At 60.3% G+C, this 22,785-nt stretch overlaps 2 protein-coding genes across 3 annotated transcripts in view; both read right to left on the minus strand.

The window, feature by feature from the left end:
* Positions 1–1,833: 1,833 nt before the first annotated feature.
* Positions 1,834–15,112, minus strand: GNG4 (G protein subunit gamma 4). The gene is made up of 4 exons (XM_029046970.1): positions 15,045–15,112; positions 8,072–8,195; positions 7,859–7,967; positions 1,834–2,487 (listed from the first exon to the last, which is right to left on the minus strand). The coding sequence occupies exons 3-4, from the start codon at positions 7,955–7,957 to the stop codon at positions 2,359–2,361; spliced, it is 228 nt and encodes a 75-aa protein (XP_028902803.1). The 5' UTR covers positions 7,958–7,967; positions 8,072–8,195; positions 15,045–15,112; the 3' UTR covers positions 1,834–2,358.
* A 5,536-nt stretch (positions 15,113–20,648) lies between these two features.
* LYST (lysosomal trafficking regulator) overlaps positions 20,649–22,785 on the minus strand; it is a 104,358-nt gene continuing 102,221 nt past the window's right edge. For both annotated transcript variants that reach the window (XM_029047008.1, XM_029047006.1), the window contains one exon: positions 20,649–22,768. In XM_029047008.1, coding sequence (XP_028902841.1) covers positions 22,630–22,768 — 139 coding nt within the window. In that variant the 3' untranslated portion in view covers positions 20,649–22,629. The remainder of the gene's footprint in view (positions 22,769–22,785) is intronic.

A 22,785-nucleotide genomic window follows, 5' to 3' on the forward strand; every position in this document is an offset into this window, starting at 1 on the left:
CGGCCTCGGAGAAGGCTGGAGTTTGGTCCTAACGGGAAGACCGGGCTAACGATGATAGCGATAATTAGGGCGTGGATGAAGGGCGTCCTAGGTGCCGAGTTCGGGGATCGGGTCCGGGGGGAAGTGGCCACGGGCCCGGGGCCTTGCTCAGAAACGAAGCCTGGCGGCGGGAAGGGCCGAGGAGGAGGCACCGCTGATCCCGTGGCATCTCGGTGGTCCCTGCCATCGGCGCCCCACGCTGCTACCAATTTAGGAATTGGATGCCTACCAGGAGATTCCCCTCCCTGGACCTTCCTCCCGCTTCACACTCTAGTCACAGCTCTCCCACCCCCACTCCATTTTATGGTATTTGTTACGCGCTTCCCACGTGTCAAACGCCATTTTCAGTGCCGGGGTGGCCACAAGTGAATTAAGGTTGGACCTAGTCCCCTGTGGGGCTCAGGGTCGAAGCAGGAGGGAGAACAGGAGAACTGAGGCAAGGAGAGGTGAGGTGACTTGCCCGAGGTCACCTAGCAAGCAATTTTTTGGCAGAGGTGGGGTTAGAATCCAGGTCCTCCGATTCCCAGGCCCTCGCTCTTTCCGCTGGGCCATGCCGCTCTCTCCCCACCCCTCAGAGCCCCCTAAAATCCCACCTCCTCCAGAAAGCTTTCCCCCATCGCTTCCTAAAAGCCACCTACGGCCCCGACGTGCGTGTCATTTCCACGGACCGCTCGGGGATTTGTTCGCCTGGATATACCGGGCCTCCTGAATCACCGACAGACTCTGCACGTTGAACCGCCTCCCGTCCCCGCCCCCGGCTCGCCACCCCCCCGCTCCGTTCACCCACATCAAAAGACTGCGGGGCGGCTCCATGCTGCTCCAACACCCTGACTGGGGCCGACTGCCGGAAACAAGCTGCCCGCTGGGAGCTCGTTTGTCCGTCGGGCCCAAGTGGGCCCGTGATCTTCTGGAGAAAAACGATGGGGTGCCTGCGGGAGGTCTGCCGGAGGACGCGGGGGGCCTTTGCCTGGATCGCGATCGGGAATCCTTCGATGGGTTCCACCGATGCCTATCTCACACACACACACACACACACTTTCTTCCTCTCTCCCCCTGGGCTAAGCCCAGAAGCCTGTGGTTCCGCAGGAGAGTGGGGGGGAAGGATCGGACCCCCCCCACCCCTCCCCGCGGCCCAAATCTCGGGGCTCAGAGTACTTGCCCACATTTGCCTTACCCTTGAGGGGAGAGGGCTCTGCCATTTAGCCCTACGGCACTGAGGTCCCGAGAGCTGCTTGCCGTCTGCCTTCCTCCTCCTCCTCCATCTGTCGCGCTGCCCGGATGCCCAGCGTCCCCCCGTCCCGGCAGCTGCCCGTGCTTGGATCATTTTCCCCTCCGGTAGCACCTCTGGAGGGCCTCCGGGTTAGGAGATGGCCGGCAAAGGAAAGCCGCCCATCCCTCGGTCATCTCTCTCGCCCGCGGCTCTGGCCAAACGGCCGTGACTCCACCCCTCCGGGAGATCGGGGGCCAGAGCCGGAAACGTCTAACCGGGGGGCGGGGACGGGGGTGCCTCGGTGCAGCGCCCCGTGCCCCAAGCCTGCTCACTGAGCATTACTGATACTAACTGTAGAGCACCCAATCCAAGTAACCTCGACGGGGGCGCCTTCTACTCGCGCCGCGGCCCCCCGCCCTCCTCCCGGGGCAGGTCGGAAGCGGGCGGCCCGAGCCGGGGACGGAGGAAGGGCGGCGACGGAGGAGGAAAACCGACCGCCGCCCCTCGAGGGGGCGGGTGCCCGAGCCAGGCAGGCGGGTTGACGGTCCACAGCCCCACGCCGGGAAGCGGGCCGGAGTCACCGCTGGAGTTTATAGTCAAATTTACTACGATACTCACTCACATCCACGGGGGCGGGAGGGGGGCCATTTACAGGCGGGAAAACGGCAGGCAGAAACACCACGACGACGACAACGCCCCCGCCCCGACCCCCCGATACGTGCCGGGGACGCCCGGGGTGGGGAGGGCCCGGCAGCCCCTCCCCACCTTCGGAGGAGCGGAGGGGCCGGGAAAGGGGGGGCCTCGGCACCGGCCGGCAGTCGCGGGAGGCCGGCGGTAGCGGCCCCCGACGGCCTTCCGCCCGACCCCGGGCGGGGACCGTCCGTCGCCCGGTCTCTCCGCTCCAGGCGGGACTGAGCCCGCGGCCCCCCGCCCGGCTCGCCGACCGCGGCGAGGGGAGGGAGGCCTCCGCGGCGGCCTCGCCTACTCCCCGGGCGGCCCGGCGGAGGGGGACGGGGAGGAGGACACGGTCCTCTAAGGCTACAAAGCATGCACGGGCCGCGCGGGCTCTCCCCGGGCGGGCGACGGAGGCGTTCTCATCCCCGACGGGCTCAGAGGATGGTACAGAAGAACTTCTTCTCTCGGAAGGGGTTTTCCGAGGCGGGCACCGGGATGATCAGGGGGTCCTCCCGGAGGTGGGCGTCGCAGTAGGCCAGCAGGTCCGCCGCGGCCTTGGACACCTGGAGGGGAGACAGGACCCGGGGGGCCTCCGTTAGGGCCGCTGCGCCGGGCGGGGCCGAGGAGGGGGGCGGGCAGAGGAAACCAAACCGTGGGGGGCCCAAAGCGGGCCCACCGAGCCCCCGCAGCCTGATATGGGGTGCAAGTGGGAACCCCCGGCTTAAGGGACCGACATCTGGGCAGGACCGGCGGAGCTCCCGGGCTCTCCCCGGCTCGTTCCGGGACAAGAGACCGTGAGAAGCCACGGGGACCTGGGTCCCGACCCCGGCTCCACCCCGTGTCTATCGTGTGGCCTCGGGCAGATCACTTCCTCGGTTACCTCATCTAGAAAACGGGGGCGGAGATGGGGGTGGAACAGGGCCCGTGGCCAACCCGATGGGCTCGTATCCATCCCGGCGCTTATTACGATGCCTGGCGCGGAGTAAGAGCTTAACGAATACCGCGGGCATTATCGTCACCACCCACCCGGCCGCCCAGGGCCCGGGTTTCTCCAGCTCTCGGGCCGGCGCCGAGGTGAAGAGCCCGTCTTCCTAGATCGGCACCTGGGCACCTCCACGGGCGAACGATCGGGCAGGCGCGCGCACGCCCCTGAACGCTGCGCGTCTGCAAAATGGTGGCCCGGGACGGCTTTCATTCTGAGGCTCCCCAAGGCGCGAGGTGACCGAGGGGGGTCACGGGGCAGGTGTCCACGACAGTGCTCTGCACACAGAAGGCTCTCAGTAGACGCCGCTCCTGACGAAGAATCTGGTTCAAGTTTTCCATTCTTCGGGGGTTTTACCTTTTAAAACCCTGGATACTTTATTATTATTATTGTTATTTTGGGCAATAATAATGATCGAGGTACTTACGCGCTTACTTTGTGCCAAGCTCCGTACTAAGCGCTGGGGTGGATACAAGCAAATAGGGTTGGACACAGTCCCTGTCCCACGTGGGGCTCACGATCTTAATCCCCATTTTGCAGGCGAGGTAACTGAGGCACAGAGAAGCGAGGCGACTTGCCCGGGTCACCCAGCAGATGCGGCGGGGTCGGATTAGAACCCAGTTCCTCCGCCTCCCAGACCGGTGCTCTATCCACTAGGCCACGCCGCTCCTCGTCTCGGCCGATAAGGGGCCCGTTCGTGGCGTTCCTCTGCTCACGAAACCCACCCCGATGGGCCCCGGAGAGAGAGGAGACACGATTCTAGCCGCCGCCGCCCGGCTCCCCCCGACCCCTCCCGTCCGGCCCAGCCGGCGAACGCGCCCAGCGCCCGGCTCCTCTCGCCACTCAACAGCCAGCGGGACCCGAGGGCGGGGGTCGAAAACCATCGGAGGCCCGAGCGGAGCCGTGGAATTATACCGCTCTCGTGTCGGGGCAAGACGGGGCGATTGCAGCCGGCCCAACTTAGCCCAGGTCCCCCTCAGAAGACGGCACCGTAATCGGGAGCCTCCGTGCCGCTGAAGGGGCCGGGACTACTGGCATCTCGTGGTGGGGGGGGGGGCGCGGCAGATGGCATGACGACGACCACTTCTCCGCCGCTCCAGCGTGTCCAGCGGGGCCTCGGGGAAACCCTTGGAGGCCGCTCTGCCTCTGCTTTAATAATAACGAACATCACCCTCATCGTTACCGTCGAGTGCCTACTGTGTGCCGAGCGCCGTCCCGAGGCCTGGGCCTGGAAGCCGATCACGTCGGACCCGCTCCTTTGTCCCAGGTAGGGCTCGCGGTCCGGGCGCGAGGGAGCACCGGTATCTTCTGCCCGTTTTCCGGATGAGGAAAACTACGGCACGGCGGAGGAAAGAGACTTGCCCGAGGTCACCCGGAAGGCAGGCGGATGAGCCGTAATCAGAACCCAGGTCCTCGCTCTTTCCAACAGGCTGCGTCTCTCTGGAGGGAGGAAGGTCGGCCGAGAGCGTGCCGACGCTTGTGGCCCAGGCTACCGATCCCTCGTCGGTAAAATGTAGTTAATAATAATAATATTAATAATGATGGTGTCTGTTAAGCACTTGCTACGTGCCTCGCACTAGGTAAGAAACCTGCTCTCCCTCCATCCTCTGTTGAGAGGCCCCCGTGGGGCCCCCGGGGACTCTATCCGATCTGCCTCTCCAGGATCCACCTCAGTGCTCAGCACAGTGCCGGGCACAGAACGACCTCTCTCCTTCCGCCGCGGCCTCGCACCCCCTTGGGCCTCTGAGGCATCTCCCCATGGATGTCCCACTGACTTCTCACACTTAACAGGTCCGGGACGGAGTTCCTCGCCTTCCCGCCCAAACCTAGCCCTCCCCCATAATAATAATGTTGGTATTGAGCGCTTACTACGCGCCGAGCACTGTTCTGAGCGCCGGAGGAGATACGGGGCAACCCGGTTGCCCCACGTGGGGCTCAGAGTTTTGAATCCCTTTTTACAGATGAGGTAACCGAGGCACAGAGAAGTGAAGTGACTCGCCCGCTTCCCAAAATTAGAGGCAACACTCTCCTCCCCGTCTCACGGGCCCGGGACCTTGGCATTACTCTCAACTCAACTCCCTTTCAACCTGTCGCCAAAGTCCACGCCTTCCTCTCTATCCGAACCGTGACTACTCCGATCCAAGCACTCACCCCTGATTAATCCATCGGCCTCCTCGCTGACCTCCCTGCCTCCTGCCTCTCGCCGCTCCGGTCTACGCCTCCCTCCGACACGCGGCCCACTCTTCCAAAAAGGCGATCGGTTCGTCGTCTCCCCGCTCCTCAGGAACGGCCTTGGCCCCGCTAACGCCGACCTACTCGCTGGACCCCGACCTCGTCCGCCTGGCCCCCGACCCTCGGCCCACGTCCTCCCCCGGGCTTCCCGGCTCACTCGCCCTTCCCACCTGACGGTCCGACACGCTCCCCGCCTCTAAAGCCGTATTAAAACCACACCCGGTATATCGGGATTAGGACCGGGAGCCCCGAGTGGGATGAGGGCTGTGTCCGACTCCATCGCCTTGTATCTATCCCAGCGCTTAGTACGGTGTGCAGCGTGGCGCAGTGGAAAGAGCACGGGCTCTGGAGTCAGGGCTCATGAGTTCGAATCCCAGCTCTGCCACTTGCCAGCGGTGTGACTGTGGGCGAGCCACTTCACTTCTCTGTGCCTCAGTTTCCTCATCTGTAAAATGGGGATGAAGACTGTGAGCCCCACGTGGGACGACCCGATTCCCCTATGTCTACCCCAGCGCTTAGAACAGCGCTCGGCACATAGTAAGCGCTTAACAAATACCAACATTATTATTATTATTATTATTATTAAGTGCTTCACGAACGTCGTGATTATTATGATTATCTATCGTACATAGTAGAGCGCCTGAGTGCTTAACAGATGCCGGAGTTTTTCTTATCCTCCTGCGGGTCGGGGCGCCAGGAGGAGGGGACGGCGCGGACGGGTCCGTCCGAACGCCAACCCAGGCGCGGGCCCCTTTCCTCTCGGATGGGCCGGGCCCCCGCGTCCCCTCCCCCGGCCCTCCTCCGGAGCCGCCGCCGCCGCCCTCACGGCTCGGCTTCCGCTCCCCCACCCGACCCGGGCCGTTCCCCCTCTCCCTCTCTCTGGCGTCGTCGCCTTCCCTCTTCCTTTCCGGCGGGCTCCCCCCCCCCCCCGCCTCCGGACTCGCTTCGGCTTCACCCCGTCATTATCCCCCTCGCCGCCCTGCTCGTCCCTTCCTTCTTTCGCGGACAAAATCCCCTCCGCCCCCACGCTCCCTCCGCCCCCCTCCGGACGCTAACCGCCACCTTGCCCGGTGAGCGGTCTGAGGAACGCGCCCACCCCCTCCACTCCGCGTTCCACCAGATCGAGGATCGGGGAGAAACGGCCCGTCTCCCGTCCGTCTGGCTTTTCCCCTCGCCCGTCTTCCAACAGACCCTCTGGGGTTGGGAAGACGAGGCTCGAACCCTCAGTCATCCGTCACTCCATCGATCGAGAACCGTGCAGCCCCGTGTCGGGTGAAATCCCTCCCTCCTCCCAGCCTGCTGTGTACGCCGTTTGCCCCCTCTCCCGTCTCCTCTCCTACGCCCTAATTACCCCGGCTCTCTCTGTGCGGTTGGCGATGAGCCTGGCTTCCGACCTCTTTAGCTCTGCAGAGTCTGGGTCAGAGATGATTAGGAGCGTCGAATCACCCGACCGTCTCCCCCGCTCATCCGGTGACCCGGCGGCACGTCTACGGGCTGCGATTCGGAGGGGTCCGCAGGCCGCCGTGACGGCGGAGAAGAGGAGAAATGAGCGCGGGGTGGCCTGGGGGTGAGAGCGCGGGCCCAGGGACTCGGGAGACCTGGCTTCTTGTCTCGGCTCCGCCACCGGCCGGCTGCGGCCTCGGGCGGGCCGCCTCACCCCTCTGCGCCTCGATTCTCTCATCTGTAAAATGGGGGGTTCGACCCCCGCTCGGACTGGCAGCTCTAGGTGGGACAGGGAACTGGATCTATCGGCACGGTGCTCGGCACACAGTTCATCCTTAACAAACACCACTGATACTATTATCATCACTGTTATCATCCGACCTCTCATCCCTAGGGGCCTGGCTTCTCGTACGCTCTCTCCAGCTGTTAGCGCAATGCTCAGTGGAAAGAGCACGGGCTTTGGAGTCAGAGGTCACGGGTCCGAATCCCGGCTCTGCCACCCGTCAGCCGGGTGACCGTGGGCGAGTCGCTTCACGGCTCTGTGCCTCAGCGACCTCATCTGTAAAATGGGGATGGAGACTGTGAGCCCCACGTGGGACGACCCGATTCCCCTGTGTCTCCCCCGGCGCTCAGAACAGTGCTCTGCACGTAGTGAGCGCTTGGCAAATACCAACATTACTATTATTATAACAACAGTAACAATAGCCCTTCTTACGCCTGTGCTAGGCACCGTTCTAAGTACCGGGGTAGATACAAGGAAATCGGGTTGGACACAGCCCCCGTCTCACATGGGGCTCGCAGACTTCATCCCCGCTTTCCAGATGAGGGAACTGAGGCCCGGAGACGTGAGGTGACCAGGGTCAGGCGGCGGACGGGTGGCGGAGCCGGGATTAGAGAGGAGGAGGAGGAGGAGGAGGAGGAGGATTCTGCAAGGGCCAGTCCCGTCCTCCCCGGCCCCGGCCCGACCGCCCGGCAGGAGAGGTTCCCTGTCCACCCTGGCCCACCCCCTCGGAGAAAAACCGATAAAGCCGCGGGGCTGCCCCTCGTTGGCTCCGGACGACCCTCCCGGGGCGACCGGAAACCCGACGGCATTTGTCCTCACCCCTCGGCGGGGGAGCGGTGCCCCGATGTACAGTCCAAGCGCTCAGTAGAGCGCTCCGCACATAGTAAGCGCTCAGTAAGTACAACCGAATGAATCGCCCCAGGGGAAAGAGTTGGCTTCAGGTTTCCACCGCCCCCCGCATTTCCGCATCCCCGGGAAGAGGAGCCGGGCCCACCTTTATCCTATCCATGCAGGCTTCCATCTTGAGCTGCTCCACGGCTTTCCGGGCCTGGGAGACGCTGGTGGTGCTGCTGTTCGACATGATGTCCTTCATCCTGCCCGTCCTGAAACGGCCGGGGGGAGAGGGTCGAGGGATCGCCGGCCGGGACCCCCCCCTCCCCCCCCCCGGGTGCCCCCACCCTCCAGCTCAAAGCGGGAGCCGCCTTACCTGTGGGAGAGGGGCCGCGGGTGCCCGAGGGGCTCGGGGAGGGGCCTGAGTCAACGAGGCCGGGGCCGCGGGCTCGCCCCTGTCGGGGAAGAGGAGCGGGCTGGATCGGCGGGCCGGGATTCACCTGCGAGGGAAAAGCGAGGGAGGAGGGGGAGTGTGGGGACCCAAGGCCGTCGCCGCGGCGCAGGCCGGTGTGAGGAGGGGACACAGGCGCCACCATGTCGAACCCGAGTGATAATAACAACAATAACGTGGGTATCCGTTACGCGCTTACTACGTGCCGAGCACCGTTGGAAGCGCTGGGGGAGATACGGGGTCATCGGATTGTCCCACGTGAGGCTCGCAGTTAATCCCCGTCTTACAGATGAGGGAACTGAGGCCCGGGGAAGCGAAGCGACTCGCCCACAGTCGCACGGCTGCCAAGGGGCAGAGCCGGGAGTCGGACTCGTGACCTCCGACTCCGAAGCCCGGGCTCTTTTCCACTGAGCCCCGCCGCGTCCCAGTAAAGGGACGGGCGGCCGGAAGGACACCGGGATGCGGATCCGGGCCTCTCCGACGACTACGGACGCAAAATAGGGAAACGGCAGGTGGGAACCTTCGGCAAGACGCCATCCGGGAGATCCGGCGTGAGAACGGCGGCGCTCTCAGCTTGGAGGAACTGTACGGAAATGCCTCCGCGACGGTTTTACATCAACACGGGGAAAAGCTCTACGCTGCACTGAGGGAAGTTGTTCCCGAGCACCTCGTAAACGCGAGAAGATGTACTCAGTTCGTAAAATAACTTTCTTCAAACGCTATCTCTTCCGTTCCGCTCTGCCGTCCGTCTCCCCCGATTAGACTGGGAGCCCGTCGTTGGGCGGGCACGGTCTCTGTTGCCCGGTTGTCCGTTCCAAGCGCTTAGTACGGTGCTCTGCACGGAGTAAACGCTCCATAAATACGGCCGAATGAGCGACGGGCCCCACGTCCTCCGTGGAACGCCGACCCCTCGGAGGGCCGGCCATCCGGCTCCGCTCCTCCGAGACAACGCCCAGTATCCACCCCAGTGCTTAGAACGGTGCTCTGCACATAGTAAGCGCTTAGATAGCGACGTAATTGTTACCGTGGGCATCCGGGGGGGGGGGGGGGACAGGGAGGAGAAGGGGAGGCCTGGCTCCGCCCCCGCCCCGCCGCCTCGGGGGAGGCATCGCACCCCTCTTTCCCTCGACTCTAACTGCCTTGGGACTACCCCGGCGCTTAGTACAGTGCCTGGCACACAGGAAGGGCTCAACAAGCGCCACAAAGAAAACCCCCAAGATCGTCCGGATCAGGGTGTGGCCGTCCGGTGGAGACGGATCCAGAGAGGCAGCGGGGCTTAGTGGAAAGAGCCCGGCTTGGGAGTCAGAAGACACGGGTTCTAATCCCGGCTCCGCCACCTGTCCGCTGTGGGACCTCGGGCGAGCCGCTTAGGAACAATGTTGGTATTTGTTAAGCGCTCACTATGGGCCGAGCGCTGTTCTAAGCGCTGGGGGAGACACAGGGTCATCGGGCCGTCCCACGGGGGGCTCGCCGTCTTCATCCCCATTTTCCAGATGAGGTCCCTGAGGCCCAGAGAGGTGAAGTGACTCGCCCACGGTCACACGGCTGACAAGTGGCAGAGCCGGGACTCGAACCCCCGACCCCCGACTCCCCAGCCCGGGCTCTTTCCCCTGAGCCACGCCGTACCCCTTAACTGAAGAGCACGGGCGTTGGAGCCAGAGGTCGTGGGTTCGAATCCCGGCTCTGCCACTTGTCAGCCGTGTGACCGTGGGCGAGTCACTTCACTTCTCTGGGCCTCAGTTCCCTCACCTGTAAAACGGGGACGAAGACCGCGAGCCCCCCGTGGGACGACCCGATTCCCCTGCGTCTCCCCCGGCGCTTAGAACAGTGCTCGCCACGTAGTGAGCGCTTAACAGATACCAACATTATTATTATTATTATCAACTTCCCTGGGCCTCGGTTCCCTCGTCTGCAAAATGAGCTGGGATCTACCCCGGCGCTTCGGAACGGTGCCCGGCACGTAGTAGGCGCTTGAGCGTTCGGTATCCGGTAAACGTCGCGGAGGAGAAACGGGGGGGGGGGGGAATACGGAGGGCCGAAGGGGACGACGGCTGAAAGGAGGAGATGAGTCACGGATCAAGCCACGGTATTTACTGAGAGCTACCGGGGGCGCCTGGGGGGGGACGATAAAGGAGGAAGACACCATCTCGGTTCCCCGGGAGCTCACCCTCCGAAGGGGAAAGAAAGACAGAAAGGAATCCGTACGTAAACCGATCCCTCGTCGGGGCCTAAGTCTGCGGCACGGTGCCCTGCCCCTAACAAGCGCCCAGTAAACACCACTGGATCGATAAGCGCTTAGGACGGCGCTCCGCCCGGAGTCGGCGCTCCATCGGACCGACAGGGAGGGGCGGCGCCGGAGGCGAAACCTTCGGGCCTCAGCGTCCTCCTCCGCGGGGCGGCCGGGATCCGGTCGGGGAAGCAGCGCGGCTCGGTGGAAAGAGCCTGGGCTTCGGAGTCAGAGGTCGCGGGTTCGACTCCCGGCCGCCTGGCGGCCGGGTGACCGCGGGCGAGTCACTTCTCTGGGCCTCGGTGACCTCGTCTGGAAAATGGGGATTAACCGTGAGCCTCACGCGGGACGACCCGATGAGCCTGTATCTCCCGCAGCGCTTAGTACAGTGCCCTGCACAGAGTGAGCGCTTAACAGATACCAACATTATTATGTGCACGGCACTGTTCTAAGCGCTGGGGGAGATACGGGGGAATCAGGTGGTCCCACCTGAAGCTCACAGTCTTCAACCCCGTTTTACAGATGAGGTAACTGAGGCACAGAAGAGTTAATCATAATAATAATGTTGGTATTTGTTAAACGCTTACTACGTGCAGAGCGCCCCGTTCTAAGCCCTGGGGGAGAGGCAGGGTCATCGGGGGGTCGCACGTGGGGCTCACAGGCTTCATCCCCATTTGACAGATGAGGTAACAGAGGCACAGAGAAGTTAATAATAATGTCGGTCTTTGTTAAGCGCTTACTACGTGCCGAGCACCGTTCTAAGCGCTGGGGGAGATGCAGGGGAATCGGGTCGTCCCACGTGGGGCTCACTGTCTTCATCCCCATTTTACGGATGAGGGAACTGAGGCGCAGAGAAGTGAAGCGAGGTGCCCACGGTCACACGGCTGACAAGTGGCCGAGCTGGGATTCGAACCCGTGACCTCGGACTCTCGGGTCCGGGCTCTTTCCACTGAGCCACGCCGCTTCTCTAATCACTGTGGTATCTGTTGAGCGCTTACCGGGTGCCGGGCACCGTACTAGGCGCTGGGGTGGATACAAGGAAATCGGGCTGGGCTCCCACGGCGGGGGGGGGGGGGGGGTGACGGTGTCAATCCCCATTTTACAGATGAGGGCACTGAGGCCCAGAGAAGTGAAGCGACTCGCCCAAGGCCATGCAGCGAATGCCGGGATTAGAACCCGCGACCTTCCGACTCCCGGGCCCGGGGTCTATCCGCTACGCCGTCTTCCTCCCCTAATCGATAATATTTATTGACGGCAGGTGGGTGCAGAAGCTCCCGGCCCAGTGCCCTGCACCCCGCAGGTGCTCAGTCTACACACCGATCAACGGTATTTACGGAGCGCTTACTACGTGCGGGCCACTGTGCCGAGCGCTCGGGAGAGAAGCAGCCTGGTCTAGAACGGCACCGGGGTAAGACCTGAAAAAATACCGACATTTTTATCACTCTTTTAACCACGCAAGCAGAATCGGCGGCCACTTCCCCTGCCCCCCGCGATGTGCACGCTGAGCGCTTAGTACGGTGCTGTGCGCATAGCGAGTGCTCGATAAATACCATTTAATTGAACGCTCCCCCCATCCCGGATTTGAGTGTGGCTCGGCGGAAAGAGCCCGGGCTCGGGAGTCAGAGGTCGTGGGTTCTAATCCCGGCTCCGCCACTCGTCGGCTGTGAGACTGTGGGCGAGTCACTTCACTGCTCTGGGCCTCAGTTCCCTCATCTGTCAAATGGGGATGAGGACCGTGAGCCTCACGTGGGACCACCTGATGACCCTGGATCTCCCCCAGCGCTTACAACGGTGCTGTGCCCAGAGTAAGCGCTTAACAAATACCAACGTTATTATTATTCTCTGTGCCTCAGTGACCTCATCTGTCAAATGGGCATGAAGACCGCGAGCCTCACGTGGGACGACCTGCTGACCCCGTATCTCCCCCAGCGCTTAGAACAGTGCTCTGCACCTAGTAGGCGCTTCACAAATACCAACATTATTATTACTATTATTCTTCTCTGTGCCTCAGTGACCTCATCTGTCAAATGGGCATGAAGACCGCGAGCCTCACAAGGGACGACCTGCTGACCCTGTATCTCCCCCAGCGCTTAGAACAGTGCTCGGCACGTAGTAGGCGCTTAACAAATACCAACATTACGGTATGGCATGGTATTATGGAGAAGCAGCGTGGCTCAGTGGAAAGAGCACGGGCTTCGGAGTCAGGGCTCATGAGTTCGAATCCCGGCTCTGCCACTTGTCGGCTGGGTGACCGTGGGCGAGTCACCTCACTTCTCTGGGCCTCAGTGACCTCATCTGTAAAATGGGGATGAAGACTGTGAGCCCCACGTGGGACGACCCGATTCCCCTGTGTCTACCCCAGCGCTCAGGACAGTGCTCGGCACATAGTAAGCGCGTAACAAATACCAACATTATTATTATTATTAACATTATTATCATCATTCTCTGTGCCTCAGTGCCCTCATCTGTCAAATGGGGATGAAGACGGTGAGCCTCACGTGGGACCACCCGATGACCCTGTGTCTCCCCCAGCGCTTAGAACGGTGCTCGGCACGTAGTAAGCGCTTAACAGATACCAACCTTATTATTATTATCATTATCATCGGGGGGTCACTCCCTTCCGGATCACCCACGCGCTTGGATCTCAGCACTCCATCGATCGATCGATCGTCACCTGGCCCTCGGCCCCTTACGCATCCACGCTCTGATGTTCGTTTCGTTCCCTGGTATTTATCGAGCGCTCGCCATGTGCAGAGCACCGTACTAAGCGCCTGGAACCGACAATTCGGCAACAGAACGACACCATCCCTGCCCAACACCGGGCTCACGGTCTTTCCCACCGGGCCAACGGGGAAATATGGCCAAACCCGGAATTCTGCCCAGTTGACTCCTTGAAGGTATTTACTAGACGCTTCCCCCACTTTCCCACCCGGCCCAACCTGAATTCTCCTGCCCTAGTCGATCACTCGAGGGTATTTACTGAGCGCCTTCCCCGATTCCCACCCATCCCAGAGGCACGTGTGGCCAAACCCCAATTCTCCTGTCCAGTCACTCGAGCTACCTTTTGGGCACCTCCCCCCTTTCCCACCCGGCCCAGGAGCAAGTATGTCCGAACCCGGGATCCTCCTGTCCAGTCACTCGGGGCTATTTATTGGGCACCTCCTAAGGACCGGGCGCGGTTCGAATCAATCGCTCCATCACCGGTGGCGGGGCAGGGCGCTGTACTAAGCGCCCGGGGGCGTCCCGCAGGAGGACGCCAACCCTTCGAGGCTTTCATTCATTCAATCCATCGTATTTATTGAGCGCTTACTGTGTGCGGAGCACTGCACTAGGCGCTTGGAAAGTGCAACTCGGCCACAGAGACCATCCCTGCCCAATGACGGGCTCACATAGTGAGCGCTTCATTCGTTCCATCCTATTTATTGAGCGCTTAGCACTGTACTAAGCTCTTGGGAAGGACAACTGGGCAACAGATGGAGAACATCCCTGCCCGACAACGGGCTCGCACGGGGACCGCTTCATTCATTCATTCATTCATTCATTCATTCATTCATTCATTCATTCGGTCCTATTTATGGAGCGCTTATGTGTGCAGAGCACTGTACTAAGCGCTTGGAGTGTACAACTCGGCAACAGAGCCCATCCCAGCCCAACAACAGGCTCGCATAGTGAGTCTTCATTCATTCATTCACTCAATGTTATTTATTGAGCGCTAAGCACTGTACTAAGCGCTTGGGAAGGGCCACTGGGCAACAGATGGAGACCATCCCTGCTCAACAACGGGCTCACATAGGGAGCGCTTCATTCATTCATTCATTCTTCATTCACTCATTCATTCCATCCTATTTATGGAGCGCTTATTGTGTGCAGAGCCCTGTCCTAAGCGCTGGGGAGAGGACAATTGGGCAATAGATCGAGACCATCCCCGCTCAACGACGGGCTCGCATAGGGCCCGACCTCTTCATTCATTCATGCAGGCATGCATGCATTCATTCATTCCATCCTATTTAGGGAGCGCTTACTACGTGCAGAGCGCTGTCCTAAGCGCTGGGGCCAGGACGACCGGGCACCCGATCGCGACCATCCCCGCTCAACCACGGGCTCGCCTAGGGACCCCTTCATTCATTCATGCATGCAGGCATGCATTCATTCATTCCATCCTATTTAGGGAGCGCTTACTACGTGCAGAGCCCTGTCCTAAGCGCTGGGGCCAGGACGACCGGGCACCCGATCGCGACCATCCCCGCTCAACCACGGGCTCGCCTAGGGACCCCTTCATTCATTCATGCATGCAGGCATGCATTCATTCATTCCATCCTATTTAGGGAGCGCTTACTACGTGCAGAGCCCTGTCCTAAGCGCTGGGGCCAGGACGACCGGGCACCCGATCGCGACCATCCCCGCTCAACCACGGGCTCGCCTAGGGACCCCTTCATTCATTCATTCGCGCATTCATTCATTCCATCCTATCGAGCGCTTACGATGTGCAGAGCCCTGTCCTAAGCGCTGGGGAGAGACGCCCCCCCCCCCCGGACCGGAAGTCCTTGGGGGGAGGGGGGATCCCCCTCTTCTTTCAGGATGAATTTCCCTCCCGGGGGGGGGGGGAGGGGTGTCTGCGAGGGGCGGGGGGGGGGAGCGCTGCGCTAAGCGCTGCGGGGAGGGGAGACTCACCCTTTGTCCGGGCGGCGGGGCCTCAGCGGGCGCGGCCTCGCCCTCCCTCCCTTCTCCCTCCCTCCCTTCTCCCTCCCTCCCTCACGTGAGGCGGCGCCGGGGGGGGGGGGGGAGGCGCGGCGCGCGCCGGACACGCCCCCGCTCCATGGAAACGCGCCGCCCGCGCGCCGCCCATCCCGGGAAACACCACCTCAGCGCGGGGGGGGGGGGAGACCACCTCTAAGGGGGGAGGGAAAGACCACCCCTAAAAGGGGGGGGAGACCGCTTCTAAAAGGGGGGGGAAAGAGCGCCTCGAAGGGGGGAGGGAAAGACCACCTCTAAAAGGGGGGGAGGCCGCCTCAAAGAGGAGGGGGGAGAGACCGCTTCTAAAAGGGGGGGGGAAGACCGCCTCAAAAGGGGGGAGACCGCTTCTAAAAGGGGGGAAGAGCGCCTCAAAGGGGGGGAGGGAAAGACCACCTGTAAAGGAGGGGGTGGCCGCCTCAAAAGGGGGGGGAGACCGCTTCTAAAAGGGGGGGAAGAGCGCCTCAAAGGGGGGAGGGAAAGACCACCTCTAAAAGGGGGGGAGGCCGCCTCAAAAAGGAGGGGGGAGAGACCGCTTCTAAAAGGGGGGGGAAGACCGCCTCAAAAGGGGGGAGACCGCTTCTAAAAGGGGGGAAGAGCGCCTCAAAGGGGGGAGGGAAAGACCACCTGTAAAGGAGGGGGTGGCTGCCTCAAAAAGGGGGGGGAGACCGCTTCTAAAAGGGGGGGGAAGACCGCCTCAAAAGGGGGGAGACCGCTTCTAAAAGGGGGGAAGAGCGCCTCAAAGGGGGGGAGGGAAAGACCACCTGTAAGGAGGGGGTGGCCGCCTCAAAAGGGGGGGGGAGACCGCTTCTAAAAGGGGGGGAAGAGCGCCTCAAAGGGGGGAGGGAAAGACCACCTCTAAAAGGGGGGAGGCCGCCTCAAAAAGGAGGGGGGAGAGACCGCTTCTAAAAGGGGGGGAAGACCACCTCAAAAGGGGGGAGACCACTTCTAAAAGGGGGGAAGAGCGCCTCAAAGGGGGGGAGGGAAAGACCACCTGTAAAGGAGGGGGTGGCCGCCTCAAAAAGGGGGGGAGACCACTTCTAAAAGGGGGGAGACCACTTCTAAAAGGGGGGGAAGAGCGCCTCAAAGGGGGGAGGGAAAGACCACCTCTAAAAGGGGGGGAGGCCGCCTCAAAAAGGAGGGGGGAGAGACCGCTTCTAAAAAGGGGGGGAAGATCACCTCAAAAGGGGGGAGGGAAAGACCACCTCTAAAAGGGGGGGAGGCCGCCTCAAAAAGGAGGGGGGGAGACCACCTCTAAAAGGGGGGAAGAGCGCCTCAAAGGGGGGAGGGAAAGACCACCTCTAAAAGGGGGGGAAGCCGCCTCAAAAAGGAGGGGGAGAGACCACTTCTAAAAGGGGGGGAAGACCACCTCAAAAGGGGGGGGGAAGACCACCTCTAAAAGGGGGGAGACCACCTCTAAGGTGGGGGGGAGACCACCTCAAAAAGGGAAGGGAAAAACCACTTCTAAAAGGGGGGGAAGACCACCTCAAAAAGGGGGGAGACCACCTCAAAAGGGGGGAAAGACCACCTCAAAAAGGGGGGAGACCTCCTCTAAAAGGGGGGAGGGAAAGACCACCTCAAAAAGGCGGGGGAAAGACCACCTCAAAGGGGGTAGGGAAAGACTACCTCAAAAAGGGGGAGAAGACCACCTCAAAGGGGGGGGAGGGAAAGACCACCAGAGAAGGACTGGTTCTCCCCGCCGCTTCTGTCCATCCTCCCCCCCCCCCCCGCCACAGGCTAGGGCTCCCTCTCCTCACATAGCCCCCCCCCCCTTCTGGGGATCGTTTTTTGGGGAGACACGCGCGGCGTTCCTACCGCGCCCCTCCGGGCCGTGGGGGATGGTGCGGTCCGGGGCTGCGGCGGGGTCTCGGCCTGGTCGAAGGGGGGAAATCCCCGCCTGCGGCGCCCACGTCAGGCGGTGCGTCATCGGGGGCTCCCGCGCGCTCCGGGGCTCCGGCCGGGCCGCACGTGCCCGGGGCCCCGCCCCCTCCCCCTCCTCTGCCCCCTCCCCCCACACCCGGACCGAGCCAGCCCGGGACGTCACGTGACGCCGCGCGCCGGGACCCCTGCCGCAGCCGGCAGGAGGGGACGACATTCACACATTCACTCATCCATCCATCCATCCATTCATCCTTTCATCCATCCATCTATCTATCCATTCATTCATCCATTCATCCATCCATTTCATCCATCCATCCATCTATCCATCCCTTCATTCATCCATCTATCCATCCATTCATTCATCCATCCACTTCATCCATCCATCTATCCACCCATTCATTCATCCATTCATTTCATCCATCCATCTATCCATCCATTCATTCATCCATCCACTTCATCCATCCATCTATCCACCCATTCATTCATCCATCCATTCATCCATCCATCCATCCATCCATTCATCCATCCATCCATCCATTCATCTATCTATCCATCCGTTCCTCCATCCATTCATTCATTCATCTATCCATCCACCTATCCATCTGTTCATTCATTCATCCATTCATTCACTCATTCATCTATCCATCCACCTATCCATCTGTTCATTCATTCATTCATCCATCCATCCATCGATCCACTCATTCATTCATCCATCTATCCATCCGTTCATCCATCCGTTCATCCATTCATTCATCTATCTATCCATCCACCTATCCATCTGTTCATTCATTCATCTATCCATCCATTCATTCATCCATCCACCTATCCATCTGTTCATCCATCCATTCATTCATCCATCCATCCAACTATCCATCCATCCATCCGTCCGTCCGTCCATCCATCTATTCATTCATCCATCCATTCAACCATCCATCCATCCATCCATCCATCCATCCATCCATCCATCCATCCATCCATCCATCCATCCATCCATCCATCCAGTCGTATTTATCTGAGTGCCCACTGTGTGCGGAGCACTGGGCTAAGCGGTTGGGAAAGTTCGCCATAAAGGACTGGCACTTGGGTGGGGGACCTGGGTTCTAATTCCACCGCCGCCACTTTCATTCACTCATTCAGTACCCACTGTGTGCAAAGCACCGGGCTAAGCGCTTGGGAAAGTTCTCCACAAAGGACTGGCACTGGATCGGGGGACCTGGGTTCTAATTCCACCTCCACCGCTTTCATTCATTCTTTTAATCGTATTTATTGAGCGCCCACTGCGTGAAGAGCACTGTACTAAGCACTTGGAAAGTACAATTCAGCAACAAGGAGAGAAAATCCCTGCCCGCACCGGGCTTACAGTTTACACTTGTCTGCTTATGTGACCTTCGGTAATAATAATAACTATAGTATTGGTTAAGCACTTACTTTGTGCTAAGCACTGTTCTACGCGCTGGGGCAGATACAAGGTTACTAGGTTGTCCCACGTGGGGCTCATAGTCTTCATCCCCATTTGACAGAGGAGGGAACTGAGGCACAGAGAAGTGAAGTGACTTGCCCTAAGTCACCCAGCTGAGTGGCAGAGTTGGGATTAGAACCCCTGACCTCTGACAACCAAGCCTGTGCTCTTTCCACCAAGCCACTTCACTTCTCTGTTGCCTCGGTTACCTCATCTGGAGAGTGGGGATGAAGACTGTGAGCCCCACGTGGGACAGGGACTGGGCCCAACCTGACTTGTATTTTTAGCCCAGTGCTTAGTACAGTGGCCGGTACATAGTAAGTACTTAAATACCGCAAGAAAAGGAGACCTTTGGGGCATTTGGCATCGGCCCTAACCTCAACCCCACAGTACTTTTTTTCCTTTAAATGGTTTTTATCAAGCACTTACTAGAGAAGCAGCGTGGCCTCGTGCAGAGAGAGCTCAGGCCTGGGGGGTCAGAAGGACCTGGGTTCTGATTCCAGCTCCGCCACGTGTCTGCTGTGTGACCTTGGCTAAGTCACTTCACTTCCTCTACGCCTCCGTTACCTCGTCTGTAAAATGAGGATTCAGACTGTAAATCCCACGCGGGACAGGGGCTGCGTCCAACCCGATTTGCTCGCATCCATCCACCCCAGCGCTCAGCGCCGGACACGTTGAAGTCGCTTAATGACCGCCATTATTAGACCCCAAGGCTCCTTCCCATCCAATGTCTATTAGGCTAGCTGCTTTTTTCTTTAGAGGATAATCGGGTTTTCCTAGAGCCTGGGTAGGGGGTCCCCGTAGCCCAAACCACTTTTTCTTCTGCCCCCCCCCCCCCTTTGACGTCCCTCATCCTCTTTCAGCCGCTCTTCCCTTCTCCCGCCTACCCCTGCGTCGCTCTTCAAGCCCGACGCGCCGATTCTCAGCGGAGGCCACCCCGGGCCTAGTTCCCGTCCCCCCGCAGCTTCCTCCGGCCCCCACTCCGTTCCCGCGCCCCTCGGGGAGACGCCGGTTCCCTCAGCTTCCTCCACCCCCGGGACCCCCCTCCCCCCAAATCCCCCGCGGCCCCCCGGATCCCTCCTCCTGCCTTCGGACTCCTCGTCCCCTCCTCCGAACTCTTGGATTCCCGCCTCACCGGGACTCCGTCCCGGTTTGAGAGACGGAGGCTCCCACGCCCGCCTCCTCCTCGGGAGCCGACAGCCCGAGGAGCGGTCTGGGCGAGGGTTCGTTCATTCAACCGTATTTAGCGGGCGCTCACCGTGCGCGGGGCACCGTACTAAGCGGCCTCACGCCAGGACGGTCCCGCAGGAGAGAACCCGGGCCGGCTAGCCCTTGAGGCCCGAGGAAGCCTAAGGAGCCCTGCTGGCGGAGAGGGTTGGTGCTGACCTTGCCCGTCGGCAAGTCGGGGTCCAGAAGGGTTAGCGGGGGCATCCCCGCCCGCTCGGGTAACGGTGTCCGTTATTGGACCGTCCTCTCCCAAGCGCTTACTACAGCGCTCCGCACACGGTAAGCGCTCGATAAATACGATCGGTATAGGGCCTCGGCCCCAACACGTCACCCTTTCACGCCAATATTGGCACGAGCGGAGGCGGCGGGCCCCGAGATGGCACCGGTACACAGCCCCCGCCTCATTCCTTCCGCCTCTCCCTTCTCCTGCCCCTTTCCACCGTCCCCCTTCCTCTGATTCGTCCCTCCCGGTACCCCTTCTTCTCTCTGCCCCTGCCCATCCCTCCCCTTTTCTCTATTTCGCTCCCCTCCCACCCCCGCCACCACGTCTCTCCGAGCCCTCCCCGGAGGAATCCGTTGGCTTTAGGACAAAGGGAACGCAGAGCTGTTGTTCCTCAAAGCCTACGACAGCCGCCTAATGGAGCCGGAGGGTGGCGGATTCAAGACAAACAAGAGGAAACATTTCTTCGCCCGTGGGCGGAAACAGATTGGAGTTTGCTACCGCGGGAAGCCGGGGCCGCTCCTCCCTCCGGCAGTGGATGCGTTCTAGACGGCTAAAGGCGGGCGGGCTCTTCTGGCGATACGCTCGGCGGCTCTTCTTTACTGCCAGCCGTCATCTGGAGTTAGAGGCGAGGAGATGAGAGATGCCGCGATCTCCTCCTCGGCCGTCGTCGGGGGCGGGGAACGGGACCAGAGAGGCTTCGGCGGCTCCTCTGACTTTTCCCCAAACCTAAGCAGATCCTGCTCTCGGAACGGAATCGATGTATTCGTATGAAATTTTATTCCCCGATACGGGCGGCAGGTTAGACGACACAGCGGGTGACCATTTGCAGAGCACTCTGCTGACATGCACATACATCGGGAAGTGTTTTTAAATGGACCCAGAACACATTTCATGCTAAATAAATATTCCCTCCCACAGATTCGTGTGTACGTTTACATAAAAATATATTGCACTCTTACCGAGACCGGCTGCTTTGCGTCCTTTTGCGTTAAACCAGGAATTTAGGCCATTAAAAAACAACCACCAACAAAAGGAAAAAAAACCATCAGCCTGAGAAGGTCCCACCCCCTATTCTAAATAGAGGGGCAGGGGAAATTCCCCAGTTGAGAAGGAAAGCCAGTCTATCGGTGGAGATGTACGGGAAACGAAGCCCCTCGCTCCAACGTGAACGGAATGATCTCACCTCCGCGGCCCACCCGGACCTCCCGGTCCCAATCCGGGCGAGGCAAACCGGCCCACGGCCCAGACCGGCTCACGGTCAACAGATTCTTCACGCGGACGCGGCCACGCGCTCGCTTTTCGAGTATCCGCAGCCCAGGACTCTCTCTCCGAAGCAGAGACTAGGGAATTATGGATTTTCCACGTGGAAAGCGAGAAGCTTTTAGCAAGACATTAGGAATTACGAAAGGAGTTCCGTAAACGCATACAGACTGTTTCTTTCCCCCCCTAACAGACAGGTAGGTTCTTCCTAGCCGGCCAAGGATCCAGAGGGGACAGACTACCGACTTTACCGGGAAACGGTTTCCAAACAGAACAGACGACACCAGGAAGGAAAAACAGAAAAATACAACGGCGATCTGGACGACCGGGATGGAGAAGTTCAACAACCTAGGGAACTCGGTTTTAAAGGGCCGAAGGTTGTCCCGTGGCTTTTTTCCGCTCTGGAGAAGAAGATACAATTGAACTCTCTTCTCCGGGGGGAGAAACAAAACAAAAAAATAACGGGTTGGCCCTGGGCCAGAACACCGGACCTTCGGGCCACCGTGAAGCCGTGAGGAATGTCTGCAGGGATGGAATGAGAATGGGGCCTACTCTCTGAGCGACCTCTCCTTCAGAAACAAATATGGTTCTCTGCACCGTCCCGCCGGGCTGAAGGAGTCAACGTACGCCGCGATTAAGTGCCGTGATCGTTCTTCCGGAGGCGGGTGTCTCCCGCCTCTCTCTAAGTAGGATCTATCAAGGGACGGGGTCACTTTTTAAACCTCTCCTAAATCTACGATACCCACCGAGGCGAAAAGCTACAGAGCAACTAGTGTTACCGATTTTGAACGTGTCTTCCGGGTTCCAAAAGGGCCAGAACCCGCTGGAAAGGTTCTAGTCCTGCCTACGGCTGAAGCCCCCGGCCAGAAAAACCTCGCCATTCGCGAAAGGGTCCGATCGCCATAGTCTGACCCTCCTGAAAATGCTTGGTGCAAAAGGCACCTACTGAATAATCTGCTTCGCAAAGAAAGCATTGATTGACTCCTGAAGTTTTTATATTTGGGGTAGCCCCCCGACGTGATCGGACGTTCTTACACCGGACACGAGTACCTTATAAATATTGAGCTATTTTAAATGCGAATGGCATTTTTAGAATAGAAAGGAATTCCGGGGGTCCGAGAGACCCCGGGTATTTCAAGATCTGGACTCCTCCCCCCGCCCCCCGCCGCAAAATACCAAAACCAGGTAAAAATACTACAATTTACAGTGCAGTAGGTAAAATGTTGGGGATGGCGCCCTGCCAAGCTTCTCCTGACAGGACGGCGTTGCGGAGGACACGTTTTTTTTTTCCTCTCTCCCCCGTCTAGTTTCCGAGCAGGAACGGGATACACCGCACGGGTCCTTTCGAAGGCTTCCCGGTCCCCGGCCGCGGGTGGAGGCCCGACTCGTTCTGGGCCCGGGGACGGGGGAGGGCGGCAGAAGTGGGTCCCTGGGGCCGAGGCGGAGAGGACGCCGGAGGTTCTTCCGGGGTCCCTTCACCCGGCCGCGTAACTGCTCAGGAACGAGTAGAACATCGGCTGCTTCAGGTACTGCCGGTCCTTCCGGCACCAGGCGATGACCGTCCCGTCGCTGTTGGCCGTGTAGAGGTGCTGGCCGTCGCAGGAAAAGGTGAGGCTGGAAAAACCAAAAAA

Source organism: Ornithorhynchus anatinus, chromosome 19, assembly GCF_004115215.2.
Source record: "Ornithorhynchus anatinus isolate Pmale09 chromosome 19, mOrnAna1.pri.v4, whole genome shotgun sequence".
In the NCBI taxonomy this organism is placed as follows: Eukaryota; Metazoa; Chordata; class Mammalia; order Monotremata; family Ornithorhynchidae; genus Ornithorhynchus; species Ornithorhynchus anatinus.

Excerpts from the sequence above, each read along its gene's own strand:
- GNG4 (XM_029046970.1), bottom strand. The coding sequence starts at position 7,957 with ATGAAGGACATCATGTCGAACAGCAGCACCACCAGCGTCTCCCAGGCC. Across the intron at positions 2,488-7,858 it reads CCTGCATGGATAGGATAAAG|GTGTCCAAGGCCGCGGCGGA; the intron begins GTGGGCCCGGCT and ends TCTCCCCTCCAG.